The sequence below is a fragment of the Trachurus japonicus genome, chromosome 16, assembly GCF_045865225.1.
Source record: "Trachurus japonicus isolate A0001 chromosome 16, Traja_1.0".
NCBI classification, from domain to species: Eukaryota; Metazoa; Chordata; class Actinopteri; order Carangiformes; family Carangidae; genus Trachurus; species Trachurus japonicus.
The window spans coordinates 24,537,046-24,561,765 of NC_140922.1; the positions used below are offsets into that span (position 1 = coordinate 24,537,046).

A 24,720-nucleotide genomic window follows, 5' to 3' on the forward strand; every position below is an offset into this window, starting at 1 on the left:
AACACGAGGAAAACACATTTGGATGTGAAACTCGATAGCGTTTTGAGTTTGGAGTTTAATCATGGGGAATGGGTTGAATGTTTGAGTTATGTTAATGATCATATAATAACAATGTTAACGAGGAAGGCCATTATAGTTATATCAGTGGATGTGCTGCAATATGATACCTTGTTGTTCATAGTATATAGGAGACACCCCTCTTCCTCCTCGTCCTCTAGGGAAGTCACAGGTCAGGGACAGCTACATCAAAACATAGGGAGAGTACGTAGTTACTGCATTGGTCCTAATAATGTACAGCCACTGCACTGAATTATAAGTCTATGGCAGGAAAACCGTAGCTTGAATCATTCATCAGCTTCAGTGGTAATCCTACAGAGGCACGGCCATCTGAGAGACAAGCTGAGAAAAAGATTAAAACATATCATTTCATTCATAAAATTACAATTTAGTTACAGTGTTCAAGTAAACCCCATTGTTAGAATTTAGGCTACAAAGGTAGAAACCAGTAATTATTAGCAGTTATCTTAGTATAAAGAGAAAAGTATAGAAAACATAAAGAGAAATTTTAAAATTAACTCATAACACAGCACTATCTTGTTTTTAAATTTAAACTTGAATGTAGTTTTAATCTAGGACTGAATATTATAGATGTTGTGGACAGTTTAAGTAGAATTTGACTTTGTTTTTATACAAATACTACTTTAAAGTCTTTTTTATAATCCATCAGTGACATAAAAATACTATTTGTCTGAACTATAAAGGTGGGACTATTTAAACACACTTAAGGTCACTCTCTCTATCTCTCTTTCTCCTCTCTGTCTCTCTCCCTCTGTGTGTGTGTACGTGCACACGGATACACACACACACACACACACGTACCTCGCACACCTCCCTACCTCCTCCGATGGGATCCCAGGGTGGAAGACATCATCAGGCGGTCCAGGAGGTTGCAGGAGCCGGCAGCGTCATCCGTGGATGGGCGGCGCGCTGACAGGAGGACGGAGGGTGTTTTCCAGCTTTAAAAGCACCGGAGCCGAGCCGGCCCCTCTGACAAAGCGCGCTGCGTCATCGACCTGGGGAGACTCTTGAAAACCTTCAGTGGGCTGAAGAGAGTCAAACTCACCTCAGCCGCGGTCACAGCAACAGCTCCTATACCTGCGCCGCTCTCCAGATCCATTGTAGTAGCCTATACAACAGTTCCCCTCCCGTTCATCCGGAGCGCGCAGCCCAGCTCCGCGGTGCGTCTTCAAAACTTGTGCACTCGCTTTTCGTGAAATCCTTTGCGAGCTATGCTTTTATTCAACTGTATGAAGTGAGACAACTCTTGCAATACTACCATCGCTGAAGGTGTCGCTTGTTACAGTCACACAACCGGAGAAAAAAAAAGTTGCGCATCGCTTGTTGAATGCAGGATACCTTCAGCCCGTGCGTCAATTCCAAGTTCAGCTTTGGAGCAACAGCCGGTAAGGAGCGGGGACTCCAGCTTCTCACCTCACTCGCCGCCAACATGAAGTCTGCAGAGGAAGGTAAACATATAACGCTTTAAGTCCCATTCAAATGCTGCAACTCGCGCTCAAATACGAACTTGCTGTCTGTGCTGTTCTCATGTGATTTTTGACATGTGTTGCCACAAGATGCTGCAGCTAATGCAAACTGAGAATGAGCGCGTGCAAAGTCTGTGTAAGGCATTAAATGAACAAATATTACAGCCACAGCCTGTGAGCTACTGTTTTGTCAGATAAATGTGAGAAAATTAAGAATTAAATACATTTACCTGTGAATACCTGAGCAGTGTGAACTGCCTGATATCATATTATTATTATTCTTTAGTCATTCAATTGGTTGATAATTTGATCAAAATCAAAACTGTAAAGTGTATATCTAATGGGGAAATATATACCTTTAATTTGACACATTACTCTTTAAACTTATAATTGCATCCACTTCTCTAATGTTGTTTTGCTCTGTGTGATCAGATCAGAGGTAAATTGAGTGGCGTGCACCCATTTTGCATCCACACCATTAGGTGTCTCCAGCTGTCTTTGCAGGTGCCTATGTGCACTGATTGTTGATGGGGTGACACTGCTGCTGTTGCCCCCCTTTGCCCTCCTCCTGATATGAGGATCATATTGCAATTATGATGTTAAAAATGACAAGGGTTGTCAAATCTCCCCATGCACTGAAAGGTCAGAGTTCAGGGGGTCGACTGTAGAGCATAGCCCTCAGGAGCTGATAAGGATTCTGTGATATGCATAGAGAGACTTAAGTGGAAGGATGATTCAGCCCGGGTTTAGCCATTGAAAAGGAGTTCTCTCTTTTCTTTTCTTTTTTTGAAGGTCTCTGATTCAACTTTTTGTGGTAGTAAAATTTGATTTGGTCCATCAGAAGTCATTGATAGTTTGTCTTCCAGTGCTGAAGTCACTGGCTTTTTGTGGATCTTGTGAATTTCATTTTGTCTTTGAGGTTTCAGACAGTCGGGTGCGGGCTGTATTATTATTCATTTCAGTCCCTCAGTCTTAGTCTTATAATTGGTAACAGATGTGTATGTGTGTGTGTGTGTGTGTGTGTGTGTGTGTGTGTGTGAGAGAGAGAGAGAAAGAGAGTTGTGATCTGTGCGTTCAGGGATGCTGGGTAACTTGCTTGACAAGGAGACATGCTTAACCACACACAGCTTCAGCACTATGCCGAGGGCTGCTTTATTATCACACATAAACTCAGACACACATACACACACATACACACACACTATACTGGTGTTTTGCCATAGCCCGTAGTCAGCCATGTGCAATAAGTGGCCCCAGGGTTCTTAGTTCCACAGGCTGCAGATGACTTCTGTGGGCGACCACCTATCTCTCCCTGAGGTCCCGTCAGTCTGAGCCCAGCCTAGACCACAATCCCCGTGGATAAACCCATCCATTCTTTAGTCATGCTGGTTTGGTTGTGGGGAAGAGAGTGTTTTGATCGTGATAGCATAATTGAGAAAAATTGTGGAGGACAGAAAGAGCACGCTATAATCTGTGTGATAGCCAGTGTTTTCAAATTAACTCTGCTTATACCGCAGTTTGAACCTATTGCAAACAATTGTACAAGCATTGCCTCGAGTGAGTCATTTTATTTTTCTTTCATTTGTTTCACCCCACAAATTATGATCTGGTGTAATTTTTTTGTTAGTTCAGCAGACGTGACGTGTTTGCAACCAAGAAAAGCTCCAAGTTTCGAGATCATGCGGCAGCACAAGAGTGAAAGCTCCTGTGTGTTGAGTGGGTGTTTGAAAAAAGTGAAGTATGTTGCGGCGTAGTGCGCTGATCACACACATGTTCAAAAGGAAAAGAGAGAGAGAGAAGAAAAAAACAGCTGCAACTCTAAGCAAAAAGTCAGTCAGGCCTGAAGTAAGGAGGTGTGTCACGACGGGTGGAGTGGGCAGGAGATTATCATCTGTTCAGCACTTGAAGAGGGTAAACCAGAGGAGAGAGGCATCAGAGGAGCCTGAGCTGAAAGCATACTAGTTTTTATGTTGAAACTCAGTGTATAATCACTGGGGTGGAGATGAATTTCCAGTATAAACAGCAAGAGGTTGATCCCAGCTATGTGTCTGAGCACAGCCGAGGTGAGAATGAACCTGAGAGAGGTGGGTAACTGAGGGGCAGTGGGAGGGTTTTGATATTCTTTTTTATGGTGATTTGTCCTTTATTTTGAAAGAGTCTGACCTTTATATTTCCACAGGAGAAAAAACAGACATCATCCACATTTTAAAAGGGATATCTCAGATTGGATTGTCTATTATATGCTTAGATATTATCTGCTGGTTGTCTATAAAAACATTGTAAGCCTCATTGAGCTTGTTGTGTTGAACTCGTGCGATGCATATCACATAATCACCTCTGAAAATAGAATCTCGTAAACTAATTTTAGACTGCCTGCATATTATGCGGTGTGTGACGGATTCATAATTTCATGTGATGCACAGCATTGTGGTTAACAAATATAGCACACCCCATCAAGGGGAATGCCCTTCACTGGGTTTCATACTGAATGGTATTCATTCTGTCACTACTTTTACACTCATTGACATTATCAATAAAAGCCAGACATGAGTTTTACAACTGTTGACACAGCAGCCAGCTGCTACGAGGCTAACTGAAGCGGCGTAGCCTACCTGCCAGGCTGTATGTGTTTCCACTGACTGAGCTTGTGTGTCATTGCACTTGTCTGCCCATGATTTCCTTGTTTACTAGCTTGTGTGTGCCCTTTGTGTGTGTTTGTGTGTGTGTGTTTGTGCCACGGTGCATCCGTTTAACGCTGCAGAAAACTCTCTTTGTCTTAATCACAAGCTCAGAGCGATGCGAGAGTGCTGTCAGTTTTCCACAGGGGAGGGCCTAATTCACTCAGTGAGTGATGCAATCAATCAAATAAAGCATCCATCAGCGCTGCTGGAGGAATTCCTGTAGAGTACATATGACAGCAGGATGTGCCAAACAGAGCCTTAGATGAACTGATCAAACAAACAGAGTGGCTGTGCAACTTGCGAGTACACAGCAACCACATACAGTAACCGCTTTGAGATGATTGCTAAGCTTCTCCAGATGTTTATAAGGAAGGGAGGCAGTCAGTCGCTGCGAGACATGTTGCGGAGAGTTGTATAGGGGTATTGTTCTGAAATGTAATCAGAGTTAATTACCACCATAATGTCGTGCTCTATACTTCTCTACGGTTTAAATATATTCCTTTTTTTTTTTTTTTTTTCCAGATGCATACAGCTACACACCAAATGTCAGCCTGTCCCTTCCACTTGGCATGGGAAACCCCTGTTTGGCCAACCAGTACCACACCTTACAGACCAGTCCTGTCATCTCGGTTTCCTCTTGCCACCAGACGGGCTACAGTCTCCAGAATGATAATGCAGCATCAGGCTATTACCTGCCCCACGGCCTCAGACCCAACGGGGCTCCGGCCTTGGAAAGCCCCCGCATTGAGATCACTGCCTACAGCCAGTACCCTGAGGATGAAGTAGAAGAGAGCAGCAGCGAGGATCACATCATCAAACGAGGCGTTAACTCCATCGTCACACTGACGCTGCCCAACGCAGACGGCTACCGTGATCCCAGCTGCCTCAGCCCCGCCAGCAGCATCTCTTCACGCAGCTGCAACTCCGAGGCGTCCTCCTACGAGTCCGGCTTCTACAACTACGACAACTCCCCGCAGAACTCCCCCTGGCAGTCCCCCTGCGTTTCTCCCAGAGGCTCGTCCTCGCTTCTTTCCTGCCCACATGCCGGTGGCCCAGCAGGCTCCCCTCACCATTCGCCCTCCACCTCCCCTCAGATAGGAGCCATGGCCGAGGAGGGCTGGCCAGCTCAACCTCGCGGCTCCAGGCCCAACTCCCCATCCTGCAGTGGGGGCAACGGCGGAGGCGGCGGTGGTGGGAAGAGAAAGTACAGCTTCAACGGTACCCCCTACCGTCAGACACCCTGCTCACCCAACCAGTCTCCTGTCCCCTCTCCGCATGGCTCCCCCAGGGTCAGCGTCACGGACGAGAACTGGCTCGCCAACACCAACCAGTACACCAACTCCGCCATCGTGGCCGCCATCAACGCTCTCACCACAGACGGAGTGATAGACATGGGGGAGGGAATCCCAATCAAGACGAGGAAGACGATGCTTGACCACTCTTCCTCCATGAGCCTGAAGGTGGAGCCGGGCGGCGAGGAGCTGGGTCCTGACGGGGAGCTCTGCCACGAGGACTACCCCTCCAGACTGGCCCTCAAGAAGGAGAACTACTGTGGAGGGTTTCTGGACGTTCCCCAGCACCCGTACTCCTGGTCTAAACCCAAGACTTACCTCAGGTATGTGGGCCTGCTCTGGCGTCTGGTAAATAAACTTTGTTGTTCTGTACCAAAGTTAATTATACAAATCCACAAGATGAAACACTTCAAAGATGATTGAGCCAGTCAGTGTAAAACCAAACCCGCGGTCTTGCCTCTTAATTGCCGTGCAAAGACAATGAAGCGAAAACAAGTGTTTACTAATTTCAACAGATTAATGGTTTCTAACCTTCTGCCTTAGGAATACTTTTTCTCAGCAAAGGCAAAAACAATTCATCCAGTAGCACCACCACAGTGCTCCGTTGTTGTCTTTTCGTTTCCACATTTAGTTTTATTTATTCATTGCAAGGACAAGATTGTTTTAGTTTTTAATCTTCAAAGGCCATATCAAAAGGCAGAAATCCAAAAGTTGCATGCTCTTCACTTCCAAAAGAGTTCTCTTTGAAGATCAAAACTATTTCATAAATCATATTTCACAGGGAGGAGTTGCTTAGCATGTGTGTGTGTGTGTGTGTGTGTGTGTGTGTGTGTGTGTGTGTGTGCCCGCCCCTGTTGCTAAAGCAACCTACACACAAACATACACGCACAGACACACAAACACGTGTGCATGCACTCAACTATGTCATTGATTTCTTACTTTTGAACAAGGTGAGTTTTTTTTTCAATTTCAATTGTGTCCCTTGTAACATTTTTTCCGAGCCAATAACACTCTTTCCTGTCGGAAATCAAGTGTTTGATTAAGATAGTGAGCAACAGGAAGTAATGGTGACAGGTCTAGCTGAAGGGGAAGCAGTCTGTGGGTTAATCAGGCAGCTCGCTGCTCCGGCCCGCCGCGCCATCAGCCCATCTCTTTCTGTGGAGTTAACGTGATGTCATGCACTGACTGGGCAGATAAAGCCCTGCAGGGGGAAATCAGTTCGTTTTGGGTCAACAAACAGCCCGCGAGTTCCACAAAGATGCCAGAGATTGGTTTCAGTTGAGCCACCCTTCAGGTCAGGGGGTTGCGTTTACCAGGCATCCGGCATAGAGAAATATTGTCTTGCACATGTTTGTTTTGGTTTAGATATCTCCACGGTGTTCACATGGGAAGCTCTGGCCCTGCATCTCGAGAACAATGATGTTAAGGGAGGCCAGCTGTAGCTATGAGAAAGAGATATCATGCTGGAAGGCAGGGCGTGCTGCTGACCTTATTCCACTCTATAACTCCATTGTCTGCGGTGCTAGTGTGGTTGTGTTTTATAATTTTACAGTTATCAATTTGGAATGCATAATAATTGCATCAAAGGACAGGCTGGTTGCCAATTGGTGTGAGATTTGTTTTTGTGCCCCAGAAATGTCTTTCCACCCACTGTCACTGTCTTAACTCTGAGCGTCTGTTTCCACCTGTCACACCATAATAAAAAACACACTGCTCCCTTTAACCAGGGCACATTCGACTTTGATTTTTTTTTTTTACAAAAACGGGACTCTAATTATTACCCAGACCTAAGGAATTACACACGTCAGCGAATGACTTCAATTGATTAGATTATAGACCATGATGAAATGGAGAAGGATCAAGCTAGTTGGATTACACTTAAGTGTCCTAATTTGAAGCTAATTTAAAGCAAGTTTAGGACTTTTTGATTTGCACTTCCTTGGCAGCTATTGAACCGTGGAAAAACGGCAACCTTGCAGTTCCTGCTCTGGCAAATCAAATGTGACTCCAGTTATAAGAATAGAACAGAACAAAAATAAAGTTAAAAAAAACAGAGCACTTCTGTTTTTTTTTTAAAGAAGGAATAAACCACAAGTGTACTGGATACAGTTTGATTCACTATTATATAAATCAGTGGTATGGTAAAAAAAAAAGAAGATGGAATTCAGTGTATTGTTACCATATCCTAATAACAAGTGATGTGTTATGTTATTCCAGCCCATCACTGCCAGCTCTTGACTGGCAGCTTCCGTCCTGCTCCGGCCCGTACAACCTACAGATCGAGGTGCAGCCAAAGTCCCACCACAGGGCCCACTATGAGACTGAAGGCAGCCGAGGGGCCGTGAAGGCGCTCTCTGGAGGACACCCCGTCGTACAGGTATGTCACCATCAATATACTGCAAAGACAACAGTGCAGGCAACTGCTTACTAAATCATATCTTCAAGGCTTACCGTGGAAATTGCGGTTTACCAAAAACAAGGTTAGCTTTGTGCATTTAAACTGTGTAATAATTTTCTGTCATTACAGCATAAGTAGTTAGAAGTAGACAAGTGCAGGCTGATTAACAGCTCTGTTTTCTGTCCAACAACAAGCTAGTGACATGGATGCTTGGCTGTTGTACTGTAGACTTTATGACAGCATGCTGTCAACACGGCTATGAACATTTTTCATTTCATTTGTCTTTGATGTTTGATTTTCTCTTGCTCTTTTTTTTTTTTTTTTTACATGACATTTTTCTTCAGTGATTCTTTAAACCAATTTTTAATTAGCAACAGCATATGTGAGCATGGAGAGTATGGCAGAAAGCAAATAGATTCATCCAGGACTTTCCTTTCAGCCTTTACCTACTTTGCATTAGAAGTAGTTATTTGCAATGGTGCCATAGTTTTCAACTGTGTCCTCAATTCTTTTCAAATTAATCATATGTGGTTCCAGCCATGTACTGTGGATTTGACCTTTCCTTGTTTCCAACTCTTGACAGCAGCAGTACAGTACTGTATATCCAGACTGTGTTTCTGTATGTGCTCGTATGCTGTGTTATTAATGTTCCCCAAAGCCGGGAGTCAATCTAGCGCTTCCAAAGGTCGCTCTGACCAGCAGCAGTGCATGCTGACTCAATTAGTATAGACCAGGACCATCGCCTCTCACTATTGTACTTGGCGAACACTTACAGAGCACACGTCAGTCTCACCAGCAGCGCAGCACAGAGCTCCTTTCTGTGCTACACTGTCATCACACTGTACTGACATCTTCGTTTACTCAAGGTGGGGATTTAGCGATGTGCGTGCGTCTGTGTGTGTGTCCTTAAGGTTGAGGGTCAATTTGTCGTCAGTTCAAACTAACATTGTATTTAACCCAATAATGGCATAAGCGTTAGACATTCATGTCGAAGAATATAATAAAGGATTTTAGATTGTAAATTTAAAATTCTATTCATCATGGAGCCAAAGCAAACACTGCAGCCAGGGAGGACGTTGTTTTTTCTGGACCGGCTCACATTCAGGTTGGTGGTCTCTCCCTGTCAGACGCTTTAACATTAAACGTTGTTAGCGCCACAGCTGTTTTGTAAATAGATGTTGTCAACACATCCCGGCCCTGCTCAATGTCAAGCACACTTGACAGCTGTTGGCCTATGTGGCGTTATAAACAGTCCTGTCAACCTCTAGGTTTTCTCTGTAAATACAGGTAATTACTCCCCCTTCATTTCAAAGCTCTGTGTACCAACATGATGCGAGCGAATCAACATTTCACCCTCGCACCTCCCCAGCTCAGACTGCCACGCCACAGCTGCGGCAGGTGAGACCGGTCTTGATTTAGTTTATGCCATTTAATGACTCACACGGGGTGAGGGGGTGGGGGGGTTAGAGAGTGAAAAGTCATGACTCAGCGTCCAGTATGTCTTAGCAATACACACATTTAGATTGATGACTTAGGTTGTTTATTTCATACTACACAGGCACCAATTTATTGCTTTGCGGGGACGCTTTTAAAGTCTCAGTGTGTATGTGAAGAAATTATTAATGAGGAACAGTCATGGAGAAAGTATGATGACAGCTGCTTTACCGTCACACCTCCTCTCCCCCTCCTGTGAGCATAGCTTACATTTTACTCTTACTTTTTGGTGCCGAGTGATTTATGCTTCTGATAGTGCATGTGTGCAGTCAATTGGGATATCTGGAGGGTTTCATAAGAAGGACACCACTGGAAGCATGGCAGTTGGCAGAAACATAAATCTATAAGGATTAGGCAATCATGTGTACACGCTAGAGGGTAAAATATAGGGGAAGAGAGTGTCCTGTGTCTTCCCAGATTTTTTTTTTTTGCACAGTTTAAGTAAAAGATTCCTCATATATATGGATGTCTTCATTTTTATCACTGTCTTAGCCCCTGCTGTAGTCTTGTGTGAAATTGTGTTGTTGTAATCTTGGAGGATAGGGCATGCTGTAGTCCCCGGTGCCCTGTGGTAATGAGTGGCAGGCGCTGGATGGGTGAGGTGCAGTCAAGGAGAATGAGTCAATAATGACACAAGGGCACGGGTGTAGGAAGCGGCTAAGGAAGTGTGTGTGTATGTGAGTGTGTGTGTGTGTGTGCTTAAGACTGGATTGAGTAGAGAGAAAGAGAGAGAGAAGGGGCAGAGGGAGTCACCAGGCAGCTGGGGCTTGGCTCAGCTGCCCCTGGAGATGCTCTGTATCCTGCTGATTAGGGCCTGGGTGGCCCTGAGGTTGGCTGAACATGGTGGTGGTGGTGGGGGTGTTGTGGTGGGGGGGCGATGGTGGATAGGAGTCAGAATCCCAGCGCCCATCGGACGCCACCTCTTCTTTCCATGCACCGGTGCCTCCCTCCCTCCCTCCCTCCCTCCCTCCCTCCCTGGGGGAGGCCTGAGGATGTCGCTCCCTGTGAACTATTCATCCTTCAACCATCTCCCAAACCCGCAGCAGCAGCAGCAGGCCTCCCTCGGCTGAAGCCCAGTCATCCACGGCTCCATTGTTTTTTTAAACTCATGCATGATCAGACACACGCGTAGTGAGTGATGGTGACATGTGTGTTGGAAAGCAGCGCTGGATTAAGACACAGCAAGATGAAAAACAGGAAGGGATACACTGTTTCTACAGCTTACTGTGTCCCCCCCGAGAGAGAGAGAGCAACTGACAGATCAGACAGCCATCCTTAAATGCTCACCTGCTCATTTACTGCTGCCGTGTTCCTAGTCCGTAACGAGCAGACGTGTTTCCCTGATATATATACACACAGGAAAGTACAGCATCTCTAAGGTCTGACATCATCCTAAGCTGCAAGCAGATCAACCACAACACATTCAGCGCAGGACGGCGAGCCTGTGGGATGGGTATACGTGGGGAGAATGGAGTGTCGAAACTCCAGCCGCCGCACACCAGTGAAAAAACCTCGAGATTATGGGTTACCTCGACTCATTACCCTGGTGCTGCCTGCACCGGCGATCCGCACTTCCTGTTTCAAATCTCATTCATTTATTCTGGACCCGGGCTTCATCCCTCCGTCCCCTCCTCCGCATCCGCAGCCTTTTAACTTCCTCTCTCATGATTGGTCCACTTTGTGACCCCCGTGGCTGCTTTTCCACTTTATTTACTGCAGCAGACCACAGCGCCATTAAGGGGATCGAGGGTGCTCTATCGGCTCCTCTCACACTGCTCCAGACGCTCCCCTCTCTCACCACAGCTATGCCAAAATGTCTACAGGATGATTTTTTGTAGCTGCGCTCCGGAAAACCAGCAACCTGGTCGAACTTCACTCAGAAAGACTGCCGTGACATTGATTGATGGGTTTTTTCCACAGGAGAACACTGGGGGGAAAAAAAGTGGTATCACGCCAAATCATTTTCATTGAGAATATAGTTATAGGAGACGTGACGTGTCTTTGATCTAATATGTTATTCAGAGGAAGATGTTGCAAAGGCCTTTAGTTCAAACTCCGCCAGGAAGTACACAGACATCCGCCAGGCCCTCGGTAACAGCAGACAACAACACCTGTGGAGTATTAAACCTATCACCCAGCACGCAGAGCAGTCATGCATATGGCTAGTTCATATAGGATAATGACTGGCCTATAGGGCTTACCCCCCCACACAAACACACAGTCTCTCACCCACTCTCTCATTAAGTCAAAAGCAGCAACAGACACGGTGTAATTTCAGCAGGATGTGGCCATCATCCCTATTAATGCGTGCGTGACTTAATACGCATCTAGGTTCCCCCTGCAACTGTATGTAATAATGCACATCAAATTTGCATGTTTCCGCCACAGCGACATAAAAGAGCGCCGCGAACATGTGCCTCGGTTCTCCGCATGTGCCGTTTCACCTTGGGATCTGGAGCTTGCCGGCTGCGTAATGTCTCAAAGAAATGCCCTGATCTACAGCACCTTATACTGTCGCTACTAATTGCTCATTAAATCTACTGCCGCCTCTTGTTTGAGATTCAAAAGGCTTGGTGTACCCCGTAGTGCTGTTAGAGCTTAGTCAGGGCTATTATTCCTTGCCCACAGGGGTATTTATGCCACTCTTAAATTGTGGTTCTCCATCTGCGGGGCTTCCCTTACACTGGTATTGGGCTACCACTAATTACCAGTTAATAACAAGTGGAAAAACGGAGCGAAATGCGCATCGTTTTCACTAGTTTGAGGTAATAACCAGACAGCCCACAGATTTATGAGGTAAGACACTGGTGGCAGTCGTACTATTGGGGGGCACAGCATTTGTCCATGCATCATCTTACTCAAATTCTCTGTAGGTTTGGATGATATTTCTAATGGCAGACTGTGCTGGTAACAAAGCCATTCTTTTTATATGGAATTTGGACCCTCACTGGTCTAGACATGGGCTAGTGCTTGAAACTATGCCCTCAATGACATAACACCAAGGTACTCCGTTCAACAAAAACTTTGAGGGATATACTGTAGCTGTTTGGTTGCTTATAAAAGGAGTAGCATTTGGAGCCATGGAAACGCAGCACATTAAAGGTTTGCATATGTTGCCTTATGCATTCAATATGAGCCACTGGAGACACGAGAAGGGCAGGGGGGTGACGGAGTAAAGTCTGGAAGGAGAGACAACTTGGATGAGTGTACATTTAATTGGGTACAGCAAAGGCTGGCTGTGTGACTGTCAGCACTTGACAGAAAGAGGGGAGCGTGATAATGGGAAAAAGCCTGAATCTGCTGTTGTAGTTCTCCTCCCCTGCTCCAGCGCCACCCCACCCCCCCGCCCAACCCCAACCCACCACCCCTCCTCTGCTGCTTCCAGTCGTCGTCTCCTACTCCTCTCCCCAATTCTCTGCGCCACGTGGACTTCTACGAGTCATGACATTTCTCCAGGCAGTGATGAAATCACTGCAGAGCGATAGAAGGCAGCACACTGCAGGCCTGTGGAGTGTATTCACACTCCGTTTCTAGCCAGACCAGACACATGTAATTTACCAGCAACTAATTATTGAAGAGTACATGCTCTAATCCTCTCTTTGATCCACTGAAGCCAGGTGCAGGTAGCGGGGAAAGTGTCACTATTACTGAAGAGGTGCAGAGACAAAATGTGCCATAATGATAATGTGCTATATGATATAGCTACCGTATATGATTAATACTGTTTGTGTGTGTATATAGATTTGCATGTGTGTGTTTACATACACATATTCACATACACACACACACACACACATAAATGTGAAATTATGATGAATGTTGGTCTGTATTGAATCAAATGAACCAATGATGGATCTGTGGTGGTCCAAAGGCGACAGGGAGATGAACGGTGGAAAGTGGTTGGGATGCGCCCTCCTTTTCCTTTTTAGTTCGACCCCACCCCCCTCCACCTCCCCCCCACATCATCACAACTGACCCAGACAATACAGCTGCTTACAATTACACAATTAATGCATCAGCTGCCCCTATCCACAATGTTTATTTGAGCCTGAGCTATCAAAAATGGCTTGTGGAGCAGTGGCTTGCGGTGGGAGGTGTAAATGGATCTAGCTGACACAGTGGCAGAAGTTGGCACTGTGAAACAGCTGCGAATCAAAGCGAGATTCAAACTCGGTTTAGATTATCTCAAAATAAATATACAGTACGTGTGCCAGATAGGCTGCAGTTACAGCACGAGAAGCTCATCTGGTCAAAATTAGCGGCTCCCTGGTCCAACTGCGCAGGCAGCGTTAGACACAAATACAAAGCTGAGGTCACAGGTGTGTGTGAAGCCTCTGTCGTCGGCCCACACTTAAAGTTTACGACGCTATCTTGACTTTTTCCCCCCCAACTTATTTCCCCATTGAGAATAAAATGAAGAAATAAGTTTTGTGCTCTGTTTGTGGTGTGCATTTGAGTGAGCATCACAGGAGTTTAGCAGAAAGGAGGGGGGCGCCTTAGGGAGAGGGTCAGGGGAGCACATATGGTAAAGGAATCGGGGGAGGTCGCCCAGGGGGGACTAGACTGCCTTCTTTCGCTGCTGGGAAGCCCAGCGTCACCAAGAGGACTACCTGACCTCATTAATCACTTCCTGTCCTCCATGAGGTCACTACAGCTTTGAGTGAGGACGCCACCGTCATTGTGCGCTACCGCAAGACGAGTGAAGGGATAAAGACCCCCCCGCCACCACTCCTCCATTCCCTCCCTCTTGCCTCTCTTGTGGGGCCCCTCACAGCCACGTGGCAGCTGAGGTAATGGTTGGAGGTCACTGAGAAATCCAAAGAAGTCTACCGAGGCAAAAGTGACAGATGACACTGCTTTGTAGCACGGCTGCCTGCGTTTTATTAAATCATAAGGAAACGTCATGCAATTTAACGCTCTGCTGTTTCAGATCTGTACCTCATGCTCCACTATAGCCTTCTCAAGAGTCAATACACAAGTAACTGGTAGCATGTGCAGCTATGGATAATTACCTCTGGTGACACCATAAGTAAAATATAACAAGCAGAGCAGGGTCTGCCGGTGAGATCACCGCATAGATGAAGTGGTCCCTTGGGATGCCAAGACTTCAAGAAGCTCCTGACCTCGGCCTAACTCACTGATGACTAGCATGTGTGACTAGCTCACAGGTCAAGACAGCTGCTAGAGACACTATGCGGAGGTGAAGAGAAAAATAGGACGGTTGGAACTGGGAGATGAATGACAGCCTTAGCTTAACCGCTCCCTTTTCACTCCCTTGATATCTGAATCAAAAAGCAAAGGCAGCTCGCCACTGGTGCGTGGATTATTGAGGCATATGGATATATGCTCTACTCCGCTGACCAGTCATAGCCTATTTTTATTCAACATAATTAATACTGAAAACTGTGGAACAGGGAAGAAAAAGAACACAATCCTCTGTCTCTGTCCCAAATCCAAAGATCCTGTCATCAAGTGCAGACCAAAGGCGTTTAATCTCCATGTTTATTATCAGGCCAGACAACTTTTAATACAGAATCCAGACGAATTTGTTCTCAAACCAAAGACATTAGGTGTCCATGACACTGTAGCACTAATTTCCACAGACTTTAATGACGTAGCTCCCCTGTCCTCCACCAGCCTTCCTCTTCCTCACACCCCCTATCCCTGACCACCCTTGTAAAGGTAATTATAAACCCATTAATCAGATTATGTCATAGGTTACATGTGGTCTGCATTTTGTTATATGACTCAGTCTGTTAGATAAACAACAGGGGTCTTTTATTCCATTTGACGGTACCACTGTTTTCACTGGGCCGGAGCTCAAAAGAAAATTGGGGTAACTGACCAATTTGTGGGATTCTTCTGGTGGCCATGACTGTGTGAGCCCTGGTCTTGAGTAAGTGATCCCTCCCAGTAAATGTCACATGTGGTCAAATAGCCACGTGGGTGGATCCACGGAGGTCGACTTGATGAGAAGTTAGTCCTCTCAGTTTTTTTGACAAACCAGATGGATTTTGCAGGGTCCTGAAAGTTTCTTAGGTTTGGAGAGATTTCTGAGCCCACACTAACATCCACCCTTATGACCATAGGACCACTTTGCTCCGCATAGAGAAAGCATATCTTGGGAGGTCTGCAGTGTACAGTAAGACTTGGTTCCACCAGAAATCCACATTTGGTTGGCAAAAGATTCTGGTCAGACATCACTCACAAAGTATCAGTTGTCCTTCACCACACTTTGGAATTTGCAACTCTGTCTGTATGTTCATATTTTTGAGCCATTACACACTTGGTTAAACCATTATGTTGTTTTAGAGATTGTCAGAAAATGATCCAGAGAAGTTCAATACATTTGAAGTGCCTTTGACCCCAAAGACAACAGTTCTTTTAAAACTATGCATGGCCATGAAGTTTTTCTTCTTAAAGAAAAAAAAAAGAAAAAAGATTTGATCTTTTTATTAGTTGAGCAGTAGCAGCTAATGGAGGCTAGAGGAAGTGGTAGTTGTTTGAAGTGGTGGTTCTGATACAGGAGTCTCTTTCATCACAGTGGGACGCAGTCTCTGAGCTTTAATGGAAATCATAATGCATGTTCATAACTGCCCAAAGGCAAAGGGGTGGGGATCCGTCTGCATGCCAAATGCCATGAAGTTTTTTTGTTTGTTTTTTTTTGTATTTCTACCTGTCACGGGGATAAAGTTTGCTGAAGTTCTGCACCTATACAGGAACATGTATTACATTCTAAATATGTCATGTTGATTAGTTTATTGACACTAAAGATTGTAATGTGTGGTTTACCAATGTCTACATTTTTCTTCATCCTGTAGATGCAACTCATATTTACAAAGGAGCATTTGTATTAGCCCAATCATAAGCTTCATGAACTTAAATGACTAAGAGCATTACACTTTGAGACAGACCTGAGATGATTGTCCTGTCTTATTTGATTTAAGGGTCACTTCACACCGAGTCTCTGTTGAGTGCTTGTCTCACACTCTCTCTCTATATATATATAGCCTATATGAACTTTTTTCTTTTCTTTTTTGAAATATGTAGCGGTGAGATTTTAACGAACAGTGAAGTGATGGGAAGCCAGCCTCCATACCTCTGTACCCAGGAGATCCCTACCTCAGGAAAACTCAGAGACATCAAAAAACTTTTTTCCCTCACCTTCCCCTAAAGGAATGTAGAACTAGCTGAAAAAAAGAACAGTAAAGACCACTGAAAAAGGGTCTCCAACTCAACTTAAAAAACAAACAAAGAAAAAGGGGCTTATTTTTGCAGCCCCTCTACCATGTCAGGGCTATCATTAAAGGCCCCTTTAACTATCAGTAGCCGATGTGCATTCAATTTCTATTTACTAAATGAGGGGTTGCCTCAGATGGGGGTCTTAAAACCTGATGTTGCCTCTCACCTGGATCCCTTTGTTCTCCCGCCAGCTTTATGGCTACATGGAAAGCGAGCCGCTCACCCTGCAGCTGTTCATAGGGACCGCAGACGACCGCCTCCTGCGACCACATGCCTTCTACCAGGTCCACCGCATCACTGGCAAAACCGTCTCCACCGCCAGCCATGAAGTCATGCAATCCAACACCAAAATCCTGGAGATCCCTCTGCTGCCTGAAAACAACATGAGAGCCATGTGAGTGCAGTGAAACCTCCACAAGTCACCTATCCATCTTCTTTCTTTCCACATTTTTTCCTCTGGTAACCACCACTTTAAAGTATACACATACACACACACAAGCACTCTTCTTTCTCTCAGCACTTTCCTCCTTGCTTTAAGTCTACAAACAGAATGCCTGATGATAGGTACTGTACAGCACACACTTCTAAATAGACCTTCAAAACTCAGTGCTTTCACCCCAAGAGATGCAAGAATTCTGAGGAGGTGAAATATACTCAACACACCAAGTTCAGCAAGAAGCTTTAAAATAAATGGCCGACCATGAGGTGCTCAAATTGAAGTTCAAAGTACAAACGCTATCATAAAAAATAACAACTGCCCCAGAGCCGTTACACATTGGGAGTCCAGTGGTCCTGTAGCCTGCAACGTGCGATGAAAACTTGGTCGTCATGACAAACAAAACTGGCAATTGTGGTAACCATTTTTCAACACTAGCTAACAGCTAACCAATTTAAAATTCAAACAGCACACATTTATGTTGCAGCATGATTTAAACTTAAACACACACAGCAGACATTTTTATAGCTTGTCATGATAGAAGAGGCCTGGGTGTGACTGATAACTTAATGATATAATCTGTTCTGTTTAAGTGTTGCTGGAAGGAAACCATGACAGCTAGAGCCAGCTAGCACGAAAACTGCAACAGCTAAAAAGGAATTCAGGAATCGTTCTAATCTTTCCTGTGTCAAGATGACTTTTGTCTAAATAACCGGTAGTAGAAAACAGTTACAGTGTGCTTCATCACCAGAAAGGAACTCCTAGACTGTGTGAGAGTAAGTGATGAGCTTATTGTGACAGGAATTAGGCTCTTGTGTTTTTTTTTTTCCCTACCTTGTTCAGCTAACAAAGAGTAGCATCATTAGCCACCTCTGAAGTACTTAAAGGTTGTGGTAATGACACTGTGCTTTAATCTGATTCAACAAACCTCCACTTGAGCTAGCTAACAAGCTTTTTTGTCTGCTAATTAGTGTAAAAGTCCACTCAGTTTGAGTTCAGGTGGACCGTGAGTTGAGTTTAAACAGACATATTATTATACTTTGTGAAGCTGGGGCTAGTTGAAATTTGTCAGTTAAATGTAATGTTGGTTTAACTTTTAAAAACAAGTTTGCTGGGCTGAGGTAAGTCAAGCTTGGCCTCTCCTGTCCTCCCCCAAGCCTTCCAGACCAGTAATCCAAGGGGCTGTGCAGCGTGTCCAGGCAGTGGCTCCTGTCCTGGGGCTCCATTCAAACTAGGGAGCAATGAATTCACTGGACTGGGGCCCAGACCTCTGCGTTATGGATAAAACCACTGTATATGAACATAGGTTAAGGCCGTTAGGCTACCTCTTGCTTCACATGAAATTCTTCCCCATTTATACACTTTTATAGATAGATAGATAGATAGATAGATAGATAGATAGATAGATAGATAGATAGATAGATAGATAGATAGATAGATAGATAGATAGATAGATAGATAGATAGATAGATAGATAGATAGATAGATAGATAGATAGATAGATAGCCTACCGGTAGATAGATGGGGGGGTTTACTGATATCTATGGGACAGTTGGACAGTGTGTTGGACAATGAATCTAACATCTTGCAAACCCAAAACACCACAATCTTCCTTATATTGTATCATATGTTGGGACAACCTTCACCTATTTGACTTAATGTCTCCCTTAGGATGAATATGATACTGTATACAGTATTCAAGAGGAAGTTTCTTTTCCCCTTTGTCAACAGCACACATGGTAAAGAAAGAGGAGCGAGAGCTTTCTATTTCTTCCCCAACTATATGAAAGGTCAAAGACGAAGCAAAGCCTTCAACTGTCTCTTTCCACTGAACTGTTAAACAGTCGTCTTGATAACGGCATCCATCTCGCTGCTCGCATGCCAGCAATCATTCGCTCACTGTGTGGGATGCAGACAGTCGAAAGTTGCAGTCAAAGATAGTTTCAATCTGTCTCTTTCTTTTCTCTTCTAGGAAAAGTAATCTCATACACATCATTTAACGTTGTATATTGCCTTCTGAAAATTCCAATAAATTTTACAGACTATAGGATCTCGAATAAAGAAACATAATAGAATAGAAATTATTACTTTTGTTTTTATTTTCTCACACAATGTGTTATGCACATACATTGCTGGCATCGATGATTAGCATTAATTTGTGTACTTTTCCATATCTCAGGTTCTGTAGGCCATGAAATCTGACTTCCAACTCTGACCTCCAGCATGTTGCCTTCTTAAAACTGATGAAAATTAAAACTTGTGAATATAGCATGCAAAGCTGATAACATACATAAGTAGTCAGAAAGTGATATATATATATATATATATTTTTTTTTTTTTTTCGTTATATATTTTTTATTTATTCAAATTGTCCAAACCAAAGTCAAGGGGAAAAATGGATCAGTATAAAACCTGACATTTACCATGTTCCAGGAAGAGTGCCCAAATAGCTACCATGTAAAATAATTGAAATGCCAAACCATATCCCATTTGTATTCCTTCTCGTTTTAACCAGCCACTCTAGTTTTATTTAAATTCATGAAAGGCCACGTCTGAAAACGAATGCTTTTTCCACTGAGAAAAGGGAAAGAAAATTCACTCCTTTACCTCCCAAATTGTGAAATGAAATAAATAGAGACAGCATAGAAAAAGGGTCTACTTCTGCATATGGCAATGATTAAGAGAGGTTTAAGCCCTAAATATATGAAGTATATGAGACTTTGTATAGAGTCACTGTGGTTGATGGGACCATGTGTGATAGTGTTAAGCTTTGGTGCGTTCGGTCCAGAGGGCTCCTCCAGAGAATGGCTAATACTTGGACCACTGTGACCCTTTATAGTTGTGATGTGAAGTCATTAATGTCCAACTCTGTCTTTGATGACAAGCAGGATTAATAATGACACAGTCACGCTCCAGTGAACCTCCAGTGCATGATCTGTAACACCAGGGACTTCACTGCTGGTTCTAATGCACAGCAACGCTGCTCAGTGTCACAGTCAAAAAGTCAGGTTGAATAATTGAATCAGCCTGTTTGACACTTTGTCCTTACCTCTCCAGAGAAAATATTCTGTTGCAAGTACCATCTATGAATGGATGTTGTGTCGCTTCCTAATACACTTCTTTTATAATAGAATACAAAATGTCATTGTCATTTCATTATATTTGTATAATAAATGTTTGATGTTAAATGCTGTCCTTCCCTCTCTCTGTCCCAGAATTGATTGTGCAGGGATCCTGAAGCTGCGTAACTCTGACATTGAGCTCCGCAAAGGGGAAACAGACATTGGACGTAAAAACACGCGCGTGAGGCTGGTGTTCCGGGTGCACATCAACCAGCCCAATGGCAGGACGGTGTCCCTGCAGGCCTCCTCCAACCCCATCGAATGCTGTAAGTCTCACACAGGAATAAACTCACGAACTGGCATTACAGTTTCTCTTGGCTTTTCCACTTAAGCGAAAGGTGGCATCTATTGTTGTAATCCAATAAACTGAGCTACTATTTTATGGCATGCTGGAGCAAATTCAGTGCCTCTGCACCTAATAAGCTTTATATGATCAAAGCAATTTGCCAAGGCAATAGATGCATTGTGCATGATGCCAGACACACGTGTTATCTATCTCAATTTGCATTTTATGACTGACTGCACAAGTTATTGTGGTAAGGCTACCCCATTAGCACAGGTTCCACAAAGGTCATTTGCCAGCCCCAGTTTTGGCACAGTTGAATGAGCACATTGAAAGAAACCTCTGTTTCTTTGTCATTCATTTGTGTGCATACGTGTGATGTTATTTGCACCTAAGGAAGCCAATTAAACTTACATGGTAAGATGGAGCTGGCGTGATAGTTTATAGTCCAAAGTGGATGTTAATCCGAATTGGTTTTTTAGTAAGATTTCTTTTTTTGTGTGTGTGTTTTACTGAGCCCCTACTGTAATATTATGCAATAGGATAACAGATGAATTAGACAAATATGTGAGAATAAATAACAAGCTAGCCACATTTATAAAAAAGCAGGGACAGGTGGTTGGTTTGCAGTCTTCTAGATGATAAATTGTGACTATAGGCAACAGACCATGGAAAATCTTACTCTGATCAGTTGTCTGCAATGTAATTCAAAAAGCAGTTGTTGGCTGAAAACCTCATAGCGAGGGGTCATGAAATCATCATAATAAAGTTGATAAGCCTGTTTAACTAACCAAGCACTGCTGTTTTACTGGCTGTGAGCTGGGCCTCTGGTTCTTGGGGTGGATGTAGATCAACAGTGAGTTCATGTGGGCTCACACATTGTATTGAAACGTGTGTGTCTGTGTGTTTTTTTTCAATAGCCCAGCGCTCTGCACAGGAGCTTCCCTTGGTGGAGAAGCAGAGTGTGGAAAGTTACCCAGCCACGGGAGGCAAAATGATGCTCCTGAGTGGTCTTAACTTCCTGCCTGACTCAAAGGTGGTGTTCGTGGAGAAGGCACAAGGTAAGCTGCAGTCGACAGACCGTGTTTACTGTGTCTCAATTTCCCCTCTTAATATCTCTTTCAAAAGTCTCTCTCCCTCTTCTGCCTCTGTCGCATTTCCTCAGCTTCTCCTCCCGTCAAAATAGAGCAGGCCCTGCCAGAGAGCCACATGTGGTGTGCATTAAGCCACTATATTTTTAACCAAAGCGTATTTACATTTGCTGAAATTTCCATTGCCTGTTCACTGGTGCTCGCCACAAGTTAAGGGATGAATCACAACCAGGCTATGTGCAACGTCTCTTTCTCTCACTTTCTCTCTCTCTCTCTCTCTCTCTCTCTCTCTCTCTTGCTGTCTTTCCCTCCCTGACTCCCTTTGGTTTTGACATTTAACTCTCTCGCTCACTTTCTCCAGCTCCCTCTTCCACTCATTCTGCTGGATACTCATCCTTGCTGTCTTTCACTGACTCAAGGTTGGGAGGTTAGTCCTTTCTTTAGCCACATTTTTCAGCCATGCATTTCCTCCCTGTGTGGGAGTAAGCAATGGTAAAAAAAAAAAAAAAAAAAACACTGATCAAGTTTGCATGAATGATCATTTCCTTAATTGCACCCACTAAAAGGTTGAGCACAGTGATACCTCTGAATTCTGCGGAATCACAGTGTTCGATGATTGTTAACTCTGATAACTGGTGAGTCAAATATTTTGTGGTATTGGTTGTTGTCACGAAAATCACATAATGCACAAAACACTTACAGTATCGGTGCTTCACATCATCTGCACTTTTTCTCTAATGGAATTAATTGGGTTGATGGGGGGAAAAAAACATATAGGCCTATTAACCGGAGGCAGCCTCCTCTGCATGTGAGAGTGAATCTAGTTCTTATTATTGCCATGCAAACAACTAGGTCAATCTCACATGGGCTTACAAGAAACTCACACAAGTCAAATCCTGCTTGTGTATTTTTTAAATAACACAAAAATACATTTAAAATAAAGAAAGGCAGAACATATTATATTACATATAAACTAGATTGTCATAGTATGTACGCTGCCACAGAAAATGGGATTCACTTTCCACTTCTCCCAGATCACATTTCAGTTGTTTACTTGTCAACTATTTATGCACCAACTGTCCCCTGTGGGCCATCATGTGATTTGGGTGACCGTCCTCTCAGCTGGAGGGCAACAGCTGGTTAGAGATCTACTGGAGTCATAGCCTGAATCAATAGGAAATGCTTCGACCTCTCATCACTACTTCGCCTTGAAAGTTGGGTTTTGGAAAAAAAAAACAAAAAAAAAACTGGCTTTAATAATGATCAGTTTCCCCCAAAATGTCCCAAAAACTAGCCTTCCTACTAGTAGTACAGAGTAAAGAGTAGTGTCTACACTACACTCTGCACTGTATTAGAATGGACTACACTTAAACACCTCAGGGGTTAAGGGAGAGTCAGACATGGGATGAGTAGAGGGGGGTGAACTTGGTAATATGGGGTCTCCCTCCTCCTGGCTTCACTTAGTCATGGAGGGGGATTCCCCTGGAGAGGAAAGCCCATTCATCCCTACACCTTTTACCTCTCCACCTCCTGCTATTTGAGACTTCTGACCCCTTCTCAGTTGTATTTCCCTCTTTTTACCTCCTACCTATTTCTCTCTTCCTCTCTGTCTACTTTGGTACCTCATTTCCTCCTTCTCTCTCCTTTCACTCCCTCATCACACTCCACTCTTCTTACCTCTATCCTCGATACCCGTTAAAGACATTAGGGCATGTGGAGCTCTGCACTAGCGGGATCCCCACACTCGTGGCTGCCATGGACATTTCAGTGGTTTGTTTTCCGTCTCTGTGGTGTCAAGAAGGAGAGAGGGAGGGAGGGAGGGAGGGAGGGAGGGAGGGAGATTGAAGGAGAGGTTGTCTGTCTGCTACTTAGTCTGCCTTTATGTAAACTTTAATGACCCACCACTTCCAGGGTCTCCAAAGTCAAAAAGCCCATTACACATAGACCTATACTCTCCATGCTCACATGCACACACAGGAACACATACATCACTCTTTAATGGCAACTATCTATGAGCAAGTATGAGTGTGGAAAAGTACTTATGTCCCAAATATACTGCAAAATATTGTCTTTTGGCAATTTAATCAGAGGATCCTGCTGTTTCATGAAGGTTCTCAGACTTAACATTTCTCTGATTGTTGATTTAGAAGGCCCAGACTAGGATGAGGAAAAAAAGACCCCAATAAAATTATAATTATATTACAGATTTATTCTATAACTTTGGTTTTATTTTCCTCTGGAAAAGTTCATGACTAAATACACCCATGAAACACAGAGCATCACACTGCAATAATTACCACTTGCAGACATGTGCTTACACACACAGCAGGGACACACACATGCACACGTACAGCCCAAAGCTCTTTGTACGGCACGACACCAATCACTCCTTTTGCCACAGTGGTGACAGCCATTACTGTTGCTGCCATCAAAGGTCACGATGGCTGCTCACTTTCCAAAATTGACTCCAATAAACACCTTCCAGAAAATTCCACGATCCTAAGGAGCAACAGACGGTTTTTGAGCGTCCCAATCCAACTTGTGTGAATAATTATATACAGTTAAAAGCATCCAAGTTGAGTCAGAGCAAGATCACACACAGCACAAAGGCCTATTAGCACAAATGAGATAGCCATAAATCATAATACATGCATTTTCAATTGTTTCCATTTGCTTTCACACACTCAAGGATGTGGCTGCTTTTAGCACAAACAAAAACCACGGCCTGCTGGTGAATAGCCTGCTTGAAAATAATGAGAGCAGACACCAATTCATTGAGTGAATAATTTATGACATCACGTTTTGTGAGACTCGCCCATTAACAGTTTCTGGTTAAGCGATGACAACAGAGACACCCAAAAACACCCACTCTCCCTTTTACAAATTATTGGGGCTCCATGTTAGCACAAACATTTATGGTTTTAAGGACCAGGGCCACTGGTGAGAAAATGATTTAAGATAAACATTAAGTGAACTTAAATGGAGATTAGTGAAAAAAGCTGCCAGGGACAAATTTGGAAATGCAGGTGTTGACAGGTTTTTGTAAAGCTGCATAAATTGAAAGGGACAATTAGTTGGCTAGATCTAAAAGTGAGTGAAAAAGTGATTTTAGATCCCATATTTGACTAATTTAACTC

At 43.9% G+C, this 24,720-nt stretch overlaps 1 protein-coding gene across 5 annotated transcripts in view; it reads left to right on the top strand.

Annotated features, from left to right (window-relative positions):
• The first annotated feature begins 938 nt into the window (after positions 1 to 938).
• Positions 939 to 24,720, top strand: part of LOC146972468 (nuclear factor of activated T-cells, cytoplasmic 1-like) — a 60,029-nt gene continuing 36,247 nt past the window's right edge. For 2 of the 5 annotated variants that reach the window (XM_085802703.1, XM_085802702.1), the window contains exons 1-6: positions 1,205 to 1,526; positions 4,748 to 5,840; positions 7,735 to 7,894; positions 16,843 to 17,045; positions 20,303 to 20,475; positions 21,413 to 21,553. In XM_085802703.1, coding sequence (XP_085658829.1) covers positions 1,406 to 1,526; positions 4,748 to 5,840; positions 7,735 to 7,894; positions 16,843 to 17,045; positions 20,303 to 20,475; positions 21,413 to 21,553 — 1,891 coding nt within the window. In that variant the 5' untranslated portion in view covers positions 1,205 to 1,405. Of the gene's footprint in view, positions 1,527 to 3,449; positions 3,629 to 4,747; positions 5,841 to 7,734; positions 7,895 to 16,842; positions 17,046 to 20,302; positions 20,476 to 21,412; positions 21,554 to 24,720 lie in introns of those variants that run through there. The other 3 variants (XM_085802705.1, XM_085802706.1, XM_085802707.1) reach the window with 3 other exon arrangements.